Source organism: Bufo bufo, chromosome 1 (assembly GCF_905171765.1).
Source record: "Bufo bufo chromosome 1, aBufBuf1.1, whole genome shotgun sequence".
NCBI classification, from domain to species: Eukaryota; Metazoa; Chordata; class Amphibia; order Anura; family Bufonidae; genus Bufo; species Bufo bufo.
In genome coordinates, this window is record NC_053389.1 from 603,026,356 (window position 1) to 603,047,317 (window position 20,962).

General features: G+C 42.2%; 2 protein-coding genes across 2 annotated transcripts in view; one reads left to right on the top strand and one right to left on the bottom strand.

Moving 5' to 3' along the window:
* Positions 1 to 315: 315 nt before the first annotated feature.
* LOC120986103 (acrosin-like) lies at positions 316 to 4,482 on the bottom strand. Its single transcript, XM_040414457.1, has 4 exons — positions 4,322 to 4,482; positions 3,740 to 4,005; positions 755 to 900; positions 316 to 675 (listed from the first exon to the last, which is right to left on the bottom strand). Exons 1-4 carry the CDS (start codon positions 4,480 to 4,482, stop codon positions 316 to 318), a joined length of 933 nt encoding a protein of 310 aa, XP_040270391.1.
* A 6,344-nt stretch (positions 4,483 to 10,826) lies between these two features.
* The window catches only part of LOC120986112 (acrosin-like), a 38,064-nt gene continuing 27,928 nt past the window's right edge, over positions 10,827 to 20,962 (top strand). Inside the window, exon 1 of the mRNA XM_040414466.1 lies at positions 10,827 to 11,061. Coding sequence (XP_040270400.1) covers positions 10,827 to 11,061 — 235 coding nt within the window. The remainder of the gene's footprint in view (positions 11,062 to 20,962) is intronic.

Sequence of the window (20,962 nt, forward strand, 5' to 3'; positions counted from 1 at the left end):
CATAAACGTCTTAATTTTCCCCACAGTATTTTATAATTTAGTGAAAAGGATTCTTTTTCTATTACATTGTTTAAATAGAGGTTCCTGACAAAGTAAAAAAATCTTGATGCAATAAACAAATTTATGTGATACTTATAGACATTCAAAACCTGAAAACGGGTCGGTTCTGACCCTAACACAAGAGGAGGGTTAAACTAGCAACGCCCCTGGTATAACTCCTCTCTTTCCAAAACTGCAATATAATGAACCATACAGAAACACAAACCACACAGAATGCAATAAAGATGTATTTTTCTGATAATTTGTTTTAAGAAACTATTCTTGGATCGTTGGTAGCTCACCATAGACGTAAGGCTTTCTTTTTACTTTAATTGGTCTTGGGATCATTTTCTTACTATGCAAAGTAGGTTTGCAAATTTTGAAGATGAACTGAACCTGTGGTTTTCTTTTAGTAAGAAGAACATTCTTTATAGTTGTAGTGTCCAGGTTAGGTGGTGTTGGTGTTGATAAGATTTCCGTTAACTTCCCTTGGATCCAGTCAATGAAGTACTGGGTGTTGCTGTACACACCTGGCCTCTTGGACTGGGCACAACCACTCCCCCAACTTGTGACACCAGTCACGTAATATTTAGAGGTAGCTTCATCCAGGCACATGAGGGGTCCTCCGCTGTCACCCTGTAAGTAGAGGTGAGGAGATTATTATAGCTTCACATTGTCCATATAGTAAAGGGATTTCTAAGGAAATTAAGAATACCTGGCAGCTGTCAATTCCTCCTTCTTCATATCCAGCACATAGGTTGTAGTCCCAAATCATACCGCTATACCACTGTGAGCTGTTGCACCTTTTCAGATCAACTAGGTTCACTTTAGCCTCCTGTAGAACATCTGCTGTTTCGGCAGCTGTAATAATATATATCAAGCATTATTGTGCATAAAGTTTTATATATATATATATATATATATATATATATATTGTAAGCATCCAAAGGGTGAGGTTATTGATGGTAAGTATGTGTCACTGAGGCTGCTGCTCTCAGTGATGTAAGTCCTGGAAGTAAATGGCAACCAGTGATGTTAGATCGCTGAGTTTGTGGTAGCTGGAATTTGGGTCCGGGATTAGGAGTGACTGAAGAGTTTGGGTGGGAAGGTCACTCCCATACTCCATCTCGTGTGTTACCACCTCACCCAGCTGGAAGCTAATTTAAAAGACACACTGTCAGTATGTGTTTGGTGTTGGTCTGCAGAGGACTTGGGAGCATTCCTCTCCACAGTGTTCCTGAGAAGGGAAAAGACAAGACTCTGCACAAAGATGACTCCTGTATTTTTGCCTGTTTAAAAATTGAACTGTTATATGACACATGAGGGCTGAAGATAAGTGCTTTATGTGACTGAACTTTGATGGGCTGAAGCCAAGCCATCCTGTTGGAACAATTTTTGTTGTGTTTTTTTCCAATAAAACTCTTATGTTGCATCCAATCCTGCCGACTGCCTACCATTTGTTAAGCTAACCTCCACTATATATATATATATATATATATATATATATATATATATAAATATAATCCTTATATTGGACCGTAGGCCTGTTAAAGTCAATGTACTATTATAAAGCAGTCCACACTGACTAACTACAGTGGATATAAAAAGTCTACACACCCCTGTTAGGTGTCAGGTTTCTGTGCTGTAAAAAAAATGAGACAAAGATAAATAATTTCAGAACTTTTTCCACCTTTAATGTGACCTATAAACTGTACAACTCAATTGAAAAACAAACTGAAATCTTTTAGGTGGAGGGAAGAAAAAAATATAAAAATAAAATAATATGGTTGCACAAGTAATACTTTGTTGAAGCACCTTTTGATTTTATTACAGCACTCAGTCTTTTTGGGTATGAGTCTATCAGCATGGCACATTTTGACTTGGCAAGATTTGCCCACTCTTCCTTGCAAAAACACTCCAAATCTGTCAGATCGCAAGGGCATCTCCTGTGCACAGCCCTCATCAGATCACCCCACAGATTTCCATTCGGATTCAGGTCTGTGCTCTGGCTGGGCCATTCCAAAACTTTAATCTTCTTCTGGTGAAGCCATTCCTTTGTTGATTTGGATGTATGCTTTGGGTCGTTGTCATGCTGAAAGATGAAGTTCCTTGTCATGTTCAGCTTTCCAGCAGAAGCCTGAAGGTTTTGTGCCTTGACTGGTATTTGGAACTGTTCATAATTCCCTCTAGCTTAACTAAGGCTCCAGCTCCAGCTGAAGAAAAACAGCCCCATAGCATGATGCTGCCACCACCACCATGCTTCACTGCGGGTATGGTGTTCTTTTGGTGATGTGCAGTGTTGTTTTTGCGCCAAACATATCTTTTGGAATTATGTCCAAAAAGTACAACCTTGGTTTCATCAGACCATAACACCTATTCCCACATGCTTTTGGGAGACTTCAAATGTGTTTTTCCAAAATGTAGCCTGGCTTGGATGTTTTTCTTCATAAGAAAAGGCTTTCGTCTTGCCACTCTACCCCATAGCCCAGACATATGAAGAATACGAGAGATTGTTGTCATATGTACCACACAGCTAGTACTTGCCAGATATTCCTGCAGCAACTTTAATGTTACTGTAGGCCTCTTGGTAGCCTCCCAGACCAGTTTTCTTCATCTTTTCATCAATTTTGCAGGGACGTCCAGTTCTTGGTAATATCACTGTTGTGCCATATTTTCTCCACTTGATGACTGTCTTCACTGTGTTCCATGGTATATCTAATGCCTTGGAAATTCTTTTGTACCCTTCTCCTGACTGATGCCTTTTAACAATGAGATCCCAATGCGAACATTTAAGGAAAGACCAACTAGAGCAGCTGAACTTTATTTGGGGTTAATCGGAGGCATTAAATGATGGCAGGTGTATGCTGACTCCTATTTAACATGATTTTGAATGTGATTGCCTAATTCTGAACACAGCTACATCCCCAGTTATAAGAGGGTGTACACACTTATGCAACCACATTATTTTAGTTTTTTCCTCCACCTAAAAGATTTCAGTTTGCTTTTCAATTGAGTTGTACAGTTTATAGGTCACATTAAAGGTGAAAAAATTTCTGAAATGATTTATCTTTGTCTCATTTTTTTACAGCACAGAAACCTGACATTTTAACAGGGGTGTGTAGACTTTTTATATCCACTGTATGTCCTGCATCCCCTTCCAAATACAGCAAACAACCCTTTTCACAGAGGCAGCATATTCCTTGTATTAGTTCTGTCCAATTATGTATCATACCTCGCACCTTTTTAATTTTCATAGCTGAGTATTACTACATAAATACCAGCTGAAAATGAAATGGACATTTCCTGCCAAAATATATGGTTGGGTTTACAAGTTGTGTTTTTCACGTGGCAAATATAACCACAACAAAGACGCAACAGTGGATAAGTGCCTGACTGATAAAGGTTTGACCACTGGGGCCACTACTGGTAATGAGAATGGGGACTTTTTTCCGCCATTTAAATGGAGCGGAAGATACACTTGCGTGCTGCCGCTCTATTCAATTCTATGTGGGAGCTGGAGATGGCCGAGCACTTGTACTTAACCATTCAAATGGCCCCCGTTCTTGTGCCTGGCAGGGACCCAGGTGCACACTCCAGCCAATCAGGCACTTATCCCTTTGGACACCCCTTTTAATTGCCCCAAATTAGGTAAACTAGGTGCTACTGCTTACTTTACCCAGGAGCTATAGGTGACACTTACATTTCTCAGCCATGACTCCCCAGCCACTTATGTAGCAAGGGTGGAAAATGGTGATGTTCATGGTGGTAGTAGGTAAACAGGCCGGCTGCACGTAGTCATTATAGTCCACTGGTGAGTTTAGCTCAATAAGAGCGATATCATAGGCCTCTATGCGCGGGTTGTAGTTCTCATGTTCAGTATATGACTTGATTGAACGTATCTGTACATCTTGGGAGAGCGCAGACAGTCGATGACCTCCTATAACTATTTTCCACTTGGGCACAGATCTGTAAAGTTGAAACAAAGTTCACTAATTTACACACATTGGGGCGATTTGCTATTCCTGTCTAAAATGTAGACAGTATAAACTTATATAGACAGTCTAGAGAGGCACCATATTTATCACAGTGACTCAGGCTGGATGATGAATGGTGCATGGCTGGACGCCATTGTCCACATTATTACCATTCTAAAAAAAACTGTGTATGGACAAGGGTGCTACAGCAGATTTTCCTATGAATTTACTTTCATATAATGTTCCTAATATACATAAATCATCACTATGGGTTTATAGTTCCATTATTATTTTGGAGTCTTCCTTACCGTTTGTTGGCTTTGAAGCAATGTGCTGCTGTTAGCACCCACAATTTATTCAGAAGAGTTCCTCCGCAAGAGTGTCGATGACTAGTTCGAGATGGTACCTGAATGCTCACAAGCCATGGCCATGCTCCTGGTTGAGCGTCTACTCCACCAACAATCCGCATGCTGCCATATCCTGGTACCAGGGGACGGACACCACAATCTTCAGGAGAGAAAGACTTTCATGTCAGAAGAGTTTACAGGTAAAAAGTGAACAAAAACCATGACAAATACATTGTCAGACATCAGTCAATTTCAAATAGATTTTTCAGCTGCAAGTGAGCATTTTTCAGATGATCGTCCTGACCTCCTGTTAGCAATTTATTCAGCATCCTGGCCTTACATAGACGCACCACCTATTACATCAACATGATATCAGATTCTGCTGCTATTGAATACATACTTAGCAAGTGTATTGTTAGACTGAACTTACTTTCCAAGCTGTATCCACTGATGACTGGTATAAGCCCTATGGCAATACAAATGATGACTGAGGAGGAGACATATGAGGCCATTGCTGTTTCAGTTCACCAGGTTCTGACAATATTACGTTGCTGAGATAAGTCTATCTGAGGTTGTCACACCTAGTTCCATCTCTGTTTAGAACACCTTAGTGACATCACAGAGAAGAAAACTGTTTTCTGGCAGGAGTGGATTATATAATGGGCAAAAGAGACAATTGCCCTAGGACACCACTATTTAACCCTGTCCCAGCATCCATCATGCATGGTACCATGGAGGTGCCATAGCCAGCATGTGATTGGTGTTTTACACAACTGACCTCAAACGGCAGTGTCCATGATTGGAAACAACTCAGTTCACAGACATTTAAAGGGATTTTGTCAGCACGATTTTTCATATTAAACTGCCAACAGGTTCACTGAGGTCTCCTCGAGTATGTTAGAAATATACCTGTGTCTGAAATATGAATGCTGTTGTTTACCTTTGAAACAATTTTCTATTTATGCTAATTACCTTTTTTTAAATGGGGGGGGCAATATAGGAGGCATTACTGGGAGCACTGGGGATAGTTTTAATATGGGGAATTTTTTGTACTGGGGCACTATTATTACTGAGGGCTTTATTTTTGCTGGAGGCACCATAGGGGACATTATTAATACTGGGGTCACTATATGGGCATTTTTGCTGGGGGTACAATAGTGGGGCATTTTTGCTAGAGACACTGTAGGGGTATTTCTATTATTAAGGTCATTTTAGGGGACATCATTTCTGGGGGCACAATTGGGGGTATTATCCTTATTAGTGGAGGCATTTTAGGGGTCATTATTATTACAAGGGGCACTATTTTATTTACTTGAAGGTGTTAGGGAGCAAAGCAGGCACAGTATTGGGGGTTGCTGTAGGATGACACTGTTGGAGCACCAAGATGGGGAGTTTGTGTTGAGAAGGTTGGAATGATGGAAAAGTGAGAGAAGAGAGAAAAGATGCAGCTGAAAAAGTTTTTTTGTGGTGGTCTGGGCCAAATGGAGAAGATGAGGAAAGAGAATGTCTACATTGTCTTGTTCCATGCCTTCAATCACCTGCGGTTTCCCTCCCCCCCTTTTTTTTTTCTTCTTTCCCCTTTTTTGCATCTGATTGGAGGATGGGTTCTACAAGTTTGTCCGAGTTCCGGTCATTTACAGATCATGATTAAGAACCTTTCGGGTTTGAAACATGTCGACATTGAGCCTGCCTTGGCTTGTCCGTGCACTGTGGATTATTATTGGTGAGCTGGACTTTTCTCTCTGTATATTGTACATTAGAGGAGACATCACAGAATGTAAGCGGTATGTAGTGCTGCATTCTCCTGTATGTTGTGATCCATGTCTCACCTCTTCCATCCCACCTCTATATCTTATAGACAACTGGAGGAAGACAGAATGTAGCAGCTGGCGCTGGTCAGCACTAGGGTTGCACTGGGTATCGAATTATCGATACCCAATCGATACTTTTGTACCGATATCGATACGATAAGTGGATTTGCCATTCACCGATACCAGAAAACATGGTGCGCTCTGCTCTCAGCACTCTCCATGTTCCCTCAGCAGCACAGGGGAGAAGGAGTCACTGTGCCGCTGCCACCAATGACAGGAGAGAGAGGAGGAGGGGAGGGACTGTGGCCGCTGCGTCACCAATGATAACTAAACCATTAATACAAATACAGGAGGCGGGTGCCGGCAGCGGAATCACATAGCCGGCACCCGACCTCTATGAATAGGGAGCTGCGATCAGCGGTAGTTAACCCCTCAGGTGTCTCCTATATTTGTATTAAGGGTTTAAAAACATTGGTGGCGCAGTAGGTCCCCCCCAACCCCCCAGTATTAAATCATTGGTGGCACAGTGTGCCCCCCCAAAACCCCAGTATTAAATCATTGGTGGCACAGTGTGCCCCCCCCAAACCCACAGTATTAAATCATTGGTGGTGCAGTGTGCCCCCCCAAACCCCCTGTATTAAATCATTGGTGGCAGTGGCCACAGGGTCCCCTCCTCTCCTCTTCATTGGTGGTGCAGTGGCAGTTGTGATCCGAGACCCAGCAGTGTAATTGCAGGTTCCAATCGGTTACCATGGCAGCCAGGACGCTACTGAAGCCCTGGCTGCCATGGTAAGCTCCCTGCTGCCGTGTGCACAAAGCCCAGGGCAGCAGGGACACTGTAAAGTCCTATTTACCCTAATAGAGCTCTATTAGGGTGAATAGGACAAGGGATCAAAAGATCCTAGGTTCTAGCCCCTCAGGGCGAAATAGTTATTAAATAAAAAGTTTTAAAAAAAACACCAAAATATTAAGTATAATATTTTACATATAAAATTTATAAACAATAAATAAATAAACATATTACATATGGCCACGTCCGAAAAGTCCAAACTATTAAAATATAAAAAAAATATTTCCTATGCGGTGAACACTGCGCCATTTGCCATTTTTTTGTCACCTTGTCCCCCCAAAAAAATTGGATAGGACTGTTCGATTATGGGCCGGACATTCCATAAAAATGCGGAATGCACGCAGATTTTTTGGTGTTTTATTTTTTTCATGTGGTATCGAATTGGTATTGAGTATTGCAATACTTTTTTATGGTATTGAAATCTAATCAAAATTTTGGTATCATGACAACCCTAGTCACCACAGAGGGGCAGCTTCTGGGAGGTATTTTGTGCTGGTTTGTGATATCTGGTTCTGCTGGAGCAGTGTTTTGTCCTGCACTATGGTATGTTCTGCAGCAGAGCCAAATACCAAAGTGCAGTTCAATATACTGCCCCAGCAGAACCAAATACCACAGTGCAACAATAAGTTCTGCTGGAGCAGTATATTGTGTTGCATTGTGGCATTTGGTTCTGCCGTGGTAGTATTTTGTCCTGCCCTGTGGTATTTGGTTCTGTAACAGAACCAAATACAAAAGTGCTGCACAATATACTGCCCCCGCAGAACCAAATACCACAGTGCAGTACAAAATACTACCTCAGCAGAACCAAATACCACAGTGCAAAAAGAAGTTCTGCTGGGGTTGTACATTGTGCCTCCACTATGGTATTTGGTTCCACTGGGGCAGTATATTGTGCTGTGCTGTAGTATTTGGTTCTGCTAGGTCAATATTTTGCCCGTGACTGTGGTATTCGGTTTTTCTAGGGCAGTATTTTGTCTTACACTGTGGTATTTGGTTCTGCTGGGGCAATATTTTGTGCTGCACCGTGGTATTTGGTCCTGCTAGACCTGTATATTGTGTGGCATTTTGGTGTTTGGTGTTGCTGGAGCAGTTCATTGTGCTGTGCTTTGGTATTTGTTTTTCGACAGCAGAACCAAATACCAAAGTATTGAACAATATAATACACCTTTATGTTATTGCTGGCCACATCTTGAGTTACCCCCACATACTTGAGTTGACCCCACCTACTTGTGTTGGCCCCGCCTTCTGTCATGAGGTCACTTTAAATTCCTAGATCGTCCTTGTGCCCACAGCTCTCTTCAGTAGTGCCCCAAACAGTCGCCACTCTGTCTATCACTCCCCTCATTCTGATAGGGAGTATTCAGACTTGTTGCCTAGGGCGCCACCAGCTATAAATATAGCCCTAACTATAACCAGAAAACCCCATTAAAGGGCGCATTCACTTATGTTAAGCAATCTGGTGTGGTTTCCCTCCAGCATGGCTGCAGCAGACCCAAAAATGTTAACTACAGTGTTTTTTTTAACCAGATAGTTGACGGCTTGGGTGATATGCCTCTTGAGCCTATACAGCCTAGGGGTGCCAGATGCAGCAAATCAAGTGTCTGCCATCTGGTATCCCCATGCTTGGTGGCTCTGTATTGCTGAACACATATGTAAAGCTCCCTAAGGCAAGCTGGAAGATAAAGGCACTATCCCATTTGGCCACTGAAGTAAAGCTTTACATGGATGTAGTTTTAGAAATGTTACCCATCAGCTGGAACCATTATCATCATGGGGCATCATTGTAGCATTTTCCACTATATAAAGTTGGAATGAGGAAAATTTTTATCTTGGGTAATATATATTCTTGTAGGGTACTTTGCCAATTGCTAAAATATCCCAAAATCCCCAAAAAGTTTAATATTCTATGGGCAACTTGATTCTTCAACTTTTAAGGCTCATGCACATGACCTACAAAACAGTAGGTCCACAATATATGGGCACCGGCCGTTTGTGCACCGCATTATGGATGCGGACCCCTTCATTTGGGTTTTCAGTCCGTGCCTCTGCACCGCAAAAAATAGAACGGATCACCGACCTATTCTAGCTGAATGGGACTGCATCCGCCTGAGCCAGTCATTGCGGTCCCCAATGCATGGAACGGCCTGCACATGCTTCCCATAGAATTTAAACTTGGAGGAGTAAGATGCTACTGAAGGGCCTCGCACATCCTGTGAACATCTTGTACTTCTTTTTCCATAGCCAATCTTTATGCAGGCTTCAATGTCATTGAGGAAAATTCAACTGAACAGCAGTTCCAATGCATTAGGAAAGTATCTCCCCTTTCTGTGATCCTTTTCTACTATTTTTGGCGAGAACCACAATTTGATCCATAAATGATCTTTTGTCTTTTTTGTTTTATTTGCTTTTTTCTTTTTTATAACCTAGACCTTTTCACTTCCTCGTTAGGTTGTTTTAGTTGCACAGTTCATTTAAATGGCAATGACTTGGGAGAGTTGCTGTATCATTACTGGTACTGTAGGTTACATTGTGCTAATGCTCCCTTCCAGTTTTCTACAATATACTTACAAATAAACAATTATCTCTCAGTTGGACGTCTGTCCTGTAAGTAAGAATGCCTACTGCTTCTGCAACAGCTCTCTGAGCAATGAAGATGGCTTAGATTATGCTGAGCTGTCGTCCTGTAGTAAGGGAGTTTATCATCATAAACTGTATAGAACAGCTTTTATTAGTGACCTGGTAATATGTACATACATGTGTGTGTGAGACTGTGTTTCTACAAAAATAAAAAAATATATAAATAAATATAGAATTAGAAACGCCCTATCACTCTGCCCCAGATTTACTAATGTGACTGTGCCAAAAATCTGTCTAAAAAAAGATGCGCATATTTGTGCAATTTGGTGCATCTAGGGTTTCTACACTTTTTTTCCGAAATGCTCAAAAAATGTGAGAGGAAATAGGCAGAGCATCACTAAAAAGGGGTGGAGTGTAAGATGCACCATTTTGCGCCAAAATGTCAGCGCAATTCTGGTGTAAAAATCTGCCTAAAAAAAAGCCAACCAGTAGTTGGTATAAAGTCAGAGAAAAGTGTTTGTCCCCAATTCAACAAATCTGAAAGGTATCCTCCTAAATATAGGCTTGCAGCCCTAAGGCTAATAGTACCCTATTAACATTTATCCTATGAACATATAGGGGGTAATTTATTAAAACCAGCATTTTAGACGCTGGCCTCTACCTAACTTCCTTGCATCCACCGCCGGTCTAAATCTAAGCTAGCTTCCATGATGGCTAACATTTAGACCATTTTTTACACTAAAAGTAGACTTGGATAAATTATTCTTTACCTACTTTAAACATTATGTCCATCTTTACAGCCAAATTGTATAGTTCCAATGCATCTAAAATATAAGCGTTTTGTGTCTACAGCTACTATGCTAACTTAAAGGAATATTCCCATCTCAGTCATTTATGATTGAGATTGGAATTCCTGTCGAATGCTGTGGCGGGGGTTACAGAAACAGCCAAGCGGGCCATGCTACACTGTTTCCGTAGCTCCCACAGAAGTAAATTGGAGTAACGCATACATCTTGGCACAGCCAACTCCATAACCCTGGTCAGAGGCCGCTGCATATAATGTGTATTCCTATCTCAGCTGTAATTGGCTGAGATGAGAATATCCCAAGGGATCTCCATGGTTAAAAGCTGCAAAAGACCATTCTGTAGCCTGATCCTGCCATCTATCTGTCCTCTACTTCTTGCCGACCCACCGATGTCTTATTTCTTTGAATTCTTAATGCTTGACATGACTTTACATTTCCCCAAAGGAGCATTTCACAGTGAGACAACTCCAGATCCAGACTGCCACATCACTGCGCTGCTGACTGAGCATAACCCGCCTCTGCTGTTTGATCTTGACACAGACCCTGCTGAGAACTATAACTTACTGAAACCGGTTATCCCTAAAGAGCTCCAACCAATTGTAAATGAAATCCAGAATGAACGGGAAAGATTTCTCAAGAGTATGACTTATGCAGAAAGTGAGCTTAACAAAGGCGAGGACCCATCGCTGAGACCATGTTGTAACCCAGAATGCACTCCTAAGCCAAACTGTTGTCGCTGTTAATTCTCCGGTAAACCTCACATTCAGATCTTCTAAATGGGCCTCCTCTCAAGTGTCTGAAATCCAAAGAAGTCTCAGATGAAGATGAAAGTTACTCTGTCTTCTGTTTCCATTCACACGCGCAGTTTTGATTCAATTTTTAGGCAAAGCCAGGTGTGAATACCGAAATAGAGGATAAGTATTATTTTTTACATTGCATCCTTTACAAACGAAACCAGACTTTAGCTTAAAAAAAAAATGTTTGCACTAGAAATGGCTCACAAAACTGCATGTTTGAATCAATAGGCATTTTCCAAAAGCAGACGTACTGGTTCTCAAGACTGGACCCTCACCAGTATGACAATGACATTGAGATTCTGTCTTGGCAAACCCTTTGAACTTATGTTCCTAATGAAATACACATATCGTCAGGTCATCTATGCAATACAAATGGGGACATTTTTCTGTTTTAAGTTGGTCAGTGAAAGCAGTCAGTGCCTAGATCTCAAGAAAATACTAAAAAGATAACTGAAGAATATCAGGAGCCCTGGTGTAGCATTCCAGAAAATACCTACACTCAGAAAAGTGATCTACTCACAAGGGAAGCAAGAAACTCTGAGGGCCTGCACAGAGTTTATTTCATTTAGGTAAATGTGATTGGGATTTTTTAAATGTTTTATAATTTATTAAGAAGGAGCTAAAACTCATTTGGATTATTACCACTAGGCATTTTAAGATCATCTTGAAATTTTTGACATAAGAAAAATGGGAGCCCAAACAGGATGCACATACATGGTGTGAATCAGTGGCGTACCTACCATATAGGCAGACCACGCAGCTGCTATGGGGCCCGTGGCAGGGGGGTCCCGGAGCGCATGGAAAGCCCCGCCCCCTACATCTGTATTATGTACTATGATCGCGGCCTACTACTAGTTACATGGGGCATTGAGGTGGCCCACTTGTCTTCTGTCCCAGGCCTTGCTTTCCCTCTGTTCAGGTAGTAAGGTATGAGGGCCCCTTCATCCTCCCTCCCCTATATAAGCCTCTATAGGATCTGTTATCGTGTCGCACTCAGGTTGGTTCAGTTGCTATGACAAACACGATGCTTGGTTGGTTGTCACTTTCTATTTCCCCCGCACATTCCTTTCCGCCAATCACAATGCGGCTGACCGCCCCGCCACCATATTTGCAGTCAGCAGCCAATCTTCGCCCGCGGTTTTCTAATTTAGACTTTCATTGGCTAAGGGGAGGGGACTCATTGGGCCACTCGTCCAATTGGTGAGCTCGTTTTGGTCTCATTCTGTAACACGTGTAGACCCGGAAGTAGGAAACCTCGTGCGCGGCACGTGTGGATTGTGTTGCACAGGTGAGAGGTGTGTGCTGCCCGGTATCCTGATGTTATTTGTGTTGGGGGCTATTGACTTAGTTAGCCAAGATCTGCAAGCTGTGACTGTTGTTGTGGGCTGCAGTTCAGGGTTTGCTGAGAGTTGCAGTCCTCCCAGTAAGTTCAGCCAGAAAACTGCTGAACAAGGTACAAGATACTAAAAACTGATGCAAAGGAAAACTAACTTAGCTGACTGACTATTACCCAGAACATGCACACCTATTGGAATGTGCATGCAGAGACCTTGAGCAATTTCATGAGGGCAGTATTCACTATAAGCAGCACACAGGCACAGTTCATAAGGGGGGCCTGTTGGCACAGAGAAGAGCAGACACAGTTCATAAGGCAAGGTGGCACTGGAATACTATTGTGCCAGCGCCACCGTAGCCTCCCCTCCATGAACTGTGCCTGTGTGCTGCTTATAGTGGACAGTGCCCACAGACAATAAATGGGGCCAAACGGAAGCGTTTTTTCCTGGTATTGAGACCCTATGATGGATCTCAATACTGGAAAATAGAAACGTAAGTGTGAAAGTAGCCTAATACGTACCCCGGCCCCCGCGTCGCTCCTGATGCCTACACGGCTGCCACTGCTGGGGGTATGGCAGGGGAGGAGCCAGGGCTAGTGGTGGGATGGGCCATTGGTGGTTAGTAGCTGGATTTAGTGGGGCCCCATTCAGATTCCTGCTATGGTGCCGATGATTTCTATGTACGCCCCTGGTGTGAATGCAGTCTTTATGAAATATCGATATGGATATTTTCCAACTTTAGCATACTTACACCCTGTAGATTTTGCTCTGATTCTGCATCTGCATTTCTGCTGGCAGTTTGCCATGAATTTCACCTTGAGCATTGCAAAGGGTGAACCCTGCATGGAAATGTCATCCAGCTTCTCGCAAATCCTTGGCAGCAAATCTGCAATATTTACACTCTGTTTTGACGTAAAGTTATGATTGAGAGCATGTAGTTTGAAACGTGTAAGTGGTTCACTCAGTGAAGATATATTTTAAACTCCTTTTCAAGAAATAAAAGCTGCCATGTTAACCCATCCTAATGGAGTGCAGCGCTGCTTTATAATTCTTTGGTTAACACAGCATTTCCTCGCTACCATGCACCTGATGGAAATAAGGTATGTGAATGTGGTGAACTGACTACAATCTTGCAATTTCTCATTAAAGTCACAGTTTTAAAGCAACTTCCAGTGACATGCAAAAGTTTGGGCAACCCTGGTCTAAGTTAATGTTACTGTGAACAGTTAAGCATGTTGAAGATGAAATGATCTCCAAAGGGCATAAAGTTAAAGATGACACATTCCCTTTGTATTTTCAGCAAAAACTTTAATTTTTTTATTACATTTTCAAAATGACCAAAAAATGAAAAGGACCTGAAGCAAAACTTTGGGCACCCTGCATGGTTAGTCCCTAGTAGCACCCTCTTTGGCAAGTATCACAGCTTGTAAACGCTTTTTGTAGTAAGTCAAGAGTCTCAATTCTTGTTTGAGGGATTTTTCATTCATTCTTCCTTCTAGTTATGCGAGACTCCTGGGCCGTCTGGCATGCATTACATCTTTTCAGGTCTATCCATAGATTTTCAATGGTGTTTAGATCAGGGGACTGTGAGGGCCATGGTAAAACCGTCATCTTGTGCCTCTCGAGGTAGTCTATTGTGGATTTTGAGGTGTGTTTAGGATCATTATCCATTTGTAGACGCCATCCTCTTTTTAACTTCCGCTTTTTAAAAGTTGGTGTTATCATTGCTTCCAGAATTTGCTGAAATTTAATTGAATCCAATCTTCTTTCTACCCATGAAATGTTCCCTTTCCCATTATCTATAACACAACCCAAAAGTATGATTGCTCAACCCCTTTTCTTTTCATGAAATTCTGTGCTCTTTTTTTCTCCAAACATTCCTTTTCTCATTGTGGCCAAAGAGTTCTATTTTAACCTCACTGGACCACAGGACTTGTTTCCAAATTTCATCAGGCTTGTTTGGATAATCTTTTGAAAACTTTTGACTAGGGTTGTTGCGGGTATCAAAATATCGATACCCAATTGATACTTTTGTCTCGTTATCGATACGATACCGGAATTTGACATTTATCGATACTAGGCTGTGCTACTGCGCAGCCTAGCATCAGAGAACATGGAGCGCGCTTCTGTCAGCGAGCACTGTGTTCTCCTCAGTAGCACAGGGGAGAAGGAGTCACTCTCTCCCTCCCCCTGTGCCGCTGCTGCCAATAAGAAGAGAGAGGGGCGGGCGCACTGCTCCACTAATGAAAGTTAATGTTTAATACAAATACAGGTGTCGGCAGCATAATCACATAGCCCCGATCAGCGGCAGTTAACCCCTCAGGTGTGGCACCTAAGGGGTTAACTGCCACTGATCGTAGCTCCTAGCTATGATTCTTCTGCTGGCACCCGCCTCCTGCATTAAAGGTTAATTATCATTGGTGGCGCAGTGCGCCCGCCCCCCTCCTCCCCAGTATTAAAATCATTGGTGGCAGTGGCCACAGGGTCCCCTCCCCTCCTCCTCATTGGTGGCAGTGGCAGCTTCTGATCGGAGCCCCAGCAGTGTAATCCTGGGGCTCTGATCGGTTACCATGGCAGCCAGGTCGCTACTGAAGCCCTGGCTGCCATGGTAATCTCCCTGCTGCTGTGTGTAATATGCACAGGGCAGAAGGGAAAGTGTGAAGTCCTATTCACCCTAATAGAGCTCTATTAGGGTGAATAGGACAAGGGATTAAAAGATCCCAGGTTCTAGCCCCTAAGGAGGCTAATAGTTATTAAATAAAAAGTAAAAAAAAAAAAGTTAAAAAAATAAACACCAAATTATTAAGTATAAATTACCCACTTTCCCAATTTTACATATAAAATATATAAACAAAAAATAAACAAACATATCACATATTGCCACGTCCGAAAAGTCCAAACTATTAAAATATAAAAAAAATCTCATATGTGGTGAACGCTGCAACAGAAAAAATAAATTAAAACTGCGCTATTCGCCATTTTTTAAAATGCGGAATGCACGCCGCTTTTTTGGCATTTTATTTTTTTCGCGTGGTATCGAATGGTATTGAGTATCGCAATACTTTTTTATGGTATCGAAATCGAATCAAAATTTTGGTCACAACAACCCTACTTCTGACGCTGAATTTTGTGGTGTCTGCAAATCTTCTTGGTCTTCTAGACCTTCTCTTGACCTCCACTGTTCTCGTTAACTGCCATTTCTTAACTATATTTCGAACTAAGGATAGATAGATAGATAGATAGATAGATAGATATAGATACACACATACAAAATAACTCAGCCAGATAGAAATGTCAGATTCTTTCAAAACTCAGCATGCAGTTATGTGGCCAACAGATATGTAAATGATTACAGATATGGTCTGATTAGACACTGGGTCTTGCCACAAGAGGGTGTAAAAGTGCTTCCCCTGCTGTCCTATAAAAATGCTCTCATAGGCTACTTTTGGGTAGTGTACCTCTTAGTGAGATATTGTTGACTGCTAGACAAATTACCTCCCATGTAGGCAGTTCTTACCTAGTTGTTAGAAAGTGTTGGGAGCAGTGGTTACATGAGGACAGGCATTTATAGTTAACACGCTCCAGTTGTCCCAGACAGAGCACCAGTAGAGAGGATCATTTGATCCGCCCACAAGCATGAGCAGCTCCCACAGTCTCATTGTCAACCATTCAGTCACAGGTGACACCTTCATTACACTCTCCTGCCCAGACTATTTTCAGGAGCTTAATGGGCGGAAATTTGGTGTCAAGGCTGTCACCTTTGTTTGCAGTGGTGTCATCAACAAGAAACCTGGACTGCTTCGGAATGGAGCCTTATTGTCTGTAGTGATAAATCCAGGTTCTATTTGGGATCTGATGATCATCAGGTTCGAGTATGAAGGTCTGGTGGTGAGCGCTTCAGTCTTGCCTTTCCTGTGGAGCAATATACTGCCCAACTGCTGGTGAGCCATCTCATATGACAGTCACCTCTAGAAGTGATATGAAGGACATTAAACAGCTCATTGATGTGTGCAGGACATCCTGTGGCCATATGTGTTGTCTCTCATGGCAGGGCTTCCAACTGGCATTTTTTTTGCAGTATAATGCTCACCCACACACAGCAAGGGTTTCCCAGAAATGTTGTCTCCTCCAGATTTCAACACTTCCTTGGCTTGCCTGGTCAGCAGATTTATTGCCACTTGAGCTCCAGGATACTATACAGGACCTAGGATGCCTTCATGTCCAACCATATCTGATCTTCTATCCAGGCTAGCGATGAGCCAACAGAGCACTAGAGCTTCCTTTCACATGTAAACTTATCCTTTCGCTCTAATATTGTAAACACTTACATATATTATCATTATAATTACACATAGCAAGCTTCATTCAATTCCAGCAACATCTTCTTCATGTGTTATTCTTTTTGACAATGAATGTATATATAATAAATAGTCTATCTCTGTTATCTATCTATCTATCTATCTATCTCCACACCCACACATACACTTGGTAAGACCTGCGTTTTCTATGCCTATGCTAGTTTTAGGGTATATCCGCATGGTGCATATTTTCAGCAGATTTTCCGCAGCGTAATATAGTGCCACCTAAGTAGATGACATTTGGAAATGGAAATTTTCTACGCAAGAAATTAACCTGCAGTGTAAATTTTGAGATATGTAGTGTGCGGAAACACCATGAAATCTGAGCGGAAAATCCACTTAAAGTGTACTGTTGTTTGCATATACTCTTAATATTTGGACCACTAGCATCACATGCACTAGTTAAGAGATGCATGCCTCTTAATAATTGTGGCCCATCTGCATGCCAGAACTAAAATTTAAATTTCAGGTATAATTTACGCAAGTTTTTTTTATTTGTGAAGTAAATTATAATAAATGTGACGGGCTGCCTAGGCACAGAGCCACCTATTTTTTTTTTTAAAGTAGTGCAAAATGTTGCAAATATTTGTGACTTTTTGTTGCCAGAAATCTGGCATAGTGTGTTTCATAAATCTACCCCATTAAGTCCAGGAAGAAAACTTTACAAATCTTAAATGCTTTAAAATTGTAAATGCTTTCAATGCTTCTTTTATCTATGCTTTACTACGGACCACTAGGTCCTTCCTTCCATCATCATCTCTTAGGCTACTTTCACACTAGCGTTCGGGGCTCCGCTTGTAAGCTCCGTTTGAAGGGGCTCACAAGCGGCCCCGAACGCATCCGTCCAGCCCTAATGCATTTTCAGTGGATGCGGATCCGCTCAGAATGCATCAGTCTGGCAGCGTTCAGCCTCCACTCCGCTCAGCAAACGGACACCCAAACGCTGCTTGCAGCGTTCGGGTGTCCACCTGGCCGTGCGGAGGCAAACGGATCCGTCCAGACTTACAATGTAAGTCAATGGGGACGGATCCGTTTGAAGATGACACTATATGGCTCAATCTTCAAACGGATCCGCCCCCCATTGACTTTCAATGTAAAGTCTGGACGGATCCGTCTGAACTACTTTCACACTTAGAATTTTTTGTAAGCTATAATGCAGACGGATCCGTTCTGAACCGATCCAAATGTCTGCATTATAGGAGACGGATCCGCTCTGAACGCTAGTGTGAAAGTAGCCTTACATACAGTACAGACCAAAAGTTTGGACACACCTTCTCATTCAAAGAGTTTCCTTTATTTTCATGACTATGAAAATTGTAGATTCACACTGAAGGCATAAAAACTATGAATTAACACATGTGGAATTATATACATAACAAACAAGTGTGAAACAACTGAAAATATGTCATATTCTAGGTTCTTCAAAGTAGCCACCTTTTGCTTTGATTACTGCTTTGCACACTCTTGGCATTCTCTTGATGAGCTTCACGAGGTAGTCCCCTGAAATGGTTTTCACTTCACAGGTGTGCCCTGTCAGGTTTAATAAGTGGGATTTCTTGCCTTATAAATGGGGTTGGGACCATCAGTGGCGTTAAGGAGAAGTCAGGTGGATACACAGCTCATAGTCTTACTGAATAGACTGTTAGAATTTGTATTATGGCAAGAAAAAAGCAACTAAGTAAAGAAAAATGAGTGGCCATCATTACTTTAAGAAATGAAGGTCAGTCAGTCAGCCGAAAAATTGGGAAAACTTTGAAAGTAAGGGCTATTTGACCATGAAGGAGAGTGATGGGGTGCTGCGCCAGATGGCCTGGCCTCCACAGTCACCGGACCTGAACCCAATCGAGATGGTTTGGGGTGAGCTGGACCGCAGAGTGAAGGCAAAAGGGCCAACAAGTGCTAAGCATCTCTGGGAACTCCTTCAAGACTGTTGGAAGACCATTTCAGGGGACTACTTCTTGAAGCTCATCAAGAGAATGCCAAGAGTGTGCAAAGCAGTAATCAAAGCAAAAGGTGGCTACTTTGAAGAACCTAGAATATGACATATTTTCAGTTGTTTCACACTTGTTTGTTATGTATATAATTCCACATGTGTTAATTCATAGTTTTGATGCCTTCATAGTCATGAAAATAAAGAAAACTCTTTGAATGAGAAGGTGTGTCCAAACTTTTGGTCTGTACTGTATATAAAAATGTGGGTGGATGTCCTGTCTAAATTGTCTACTGCCTGAATAAAAGACGAAGATTTTAGCTACCAAAATCGTGAGTGCTGGAATTTCATTGTGTTTTCATATCAAGGATATACAGGCTCACCAGCCTTTTCCGTGCACGCAGGTGTTTGGATAATTGGGTTGAGCTGGACTTTTCTTTGTGCATATTCACATATATAAAAATGAGTCTGTCTGTCTGTTCTTTATGCGCCACCAAACGACTGGACCTATCTTCACCAAATTTGGCACACAGGTTCATCAGGTGTCCAAGAAGGTTTTAGACTAGGACGTAACGTTCCTGAGATATTCCCCAAAAATGACCTGCATTAGCCAATACAAGCCTGCAAGTCTTTCTCTTCATATCCCAACTGCCATACACACAGTCACATGTCCCTTATCAGCCAATAGATGCTTGCAGGCCCTTAGTCTCCACATACACACAGTTTTACTCCAGGTTTCCATAACAACCCAGCTATTTTTCTTCACTGCTGTAGGTCAGCTTTAGGCTAGGGCTACACGACGACAATAAGTCGCATGACACATAGGGCACAACTACACTGCTTCATGCATCCATCTTGGATGAATTTTTTGCGACTGTCGTGTTGTACTCGCAGCATGTCGCAGTGCGACACCAAAGCCTATCATTATAAAAAATGGTTGGTGATATTAACTTCCTGTTTGTGGCACATTAGTATATGTGAGGGGGGAAACTTTTCAAGATGGGTGGTGACCATGGCGGCCATTTTGAATTTGGCCATTTTGAATCCAACTTTTGTTTTTTTAATAGGAAGAGGGTCATGTGACACATCAAACTTATTGGGAATTTCACAAGAAAAAGAATGGTGTGCTTGGTTTTAACGTAACTTTATTCTTTCATGAGTTATTTACAAGTTTCTGACCACTTATAAAATGTGTTCAATGTGCTGCCCATTGTGCTGGATTGTCAATGCAACCCTCTTCTCCCACTCTTCACACACTGATAGCAACACCGCAGGAGAAATGCTAGCACAGGCTTCTAGTATCCGTAGTTTCAGGTGCTGCACATCTCGTATCTTCACAGCATAGACAATTGCCTTCAGATGACCCCAAAGATAAAAGTCTAAGGGGGTCAGATCGGGAGACCTTGGGGGCCATTCAACTGGCCCACGATGACCAATCCACTTTCCAGGAAACTGTTCATCTAGGAATGCTCGGACCTGACACCCATAATATGGTGGTGCACCATCTTGCTGGAAAAACTCAGGGAACGTGGCAGCTTCAGTGCATAAAGAGGGAAACACATCATCATGTAGCAATTTCACATATCCAGTGGCCTTGAGGTTTCCATTGATGAAGAATGGCCTTACTATCTTTGTACCCCATATACCACACCATACCATCAATTTTTTTGTTCCAACAGTCTTGGAGGGATCTATCCAATGTGCGTTAGTGTCAGACCAATAGCGGTGGTTTTGTTTGTTAACTTCACCATTCACAAAAAAGTTTGCCTCATCACTGAACAAAATCTTCTGCATAAACTGAGGGTCCTGTTCCAATTTTTGTTTTGCCCATTCTGCAAATTCAGTGCGCCGATCTGGGTCATCCTCGTTGAGATGCTGCAGTAGCTGGAGTTTGTAAGGGTGCCATTTGTGAGTAGCTAATATCTGCCGAAGGGATGTTCGACTAATGCCACTCTCCAGTGACATGCGGCGAGTGCTACGCCTTGGGCTCTTGCTGAATGAAGCTAGGACAGCCACTGATATTTCTTCATTAGAGACAGATTTCATGCGTCCACATTTTGGCAAATCCAACACTGAACAAGTTTCACGAAACTTAGCAAGCAGTTTTCTAACTGTAGCATGGGAGATGGGTGGTCTCGT

Excerpts from the sequence above, each read along its gene's own strand:
- LOC120986103 (XM_040414457.1), bottom strand. The coding sequence starts at position 4,482 with ATGCGGATTGTTGGTGGAGTAGACGCTCAACCAGGAGCATGGCCATGG. Across the intron at positions 4,006-4,321 it reads TGCTTCAAAGCCAACAAACG|ATCTGTGCCCAAGTGGAAAA; the intron begins GTAAGGAAGACT and ends TCAACTTTACAG. Across the intron at positions 676-754 it reads GAGGAATTGACAGCTGCCAG|GGTGACAGCGGAGGACCCCT; the intron begins GTATTCTTAATT and ends CTCTACTTACAG.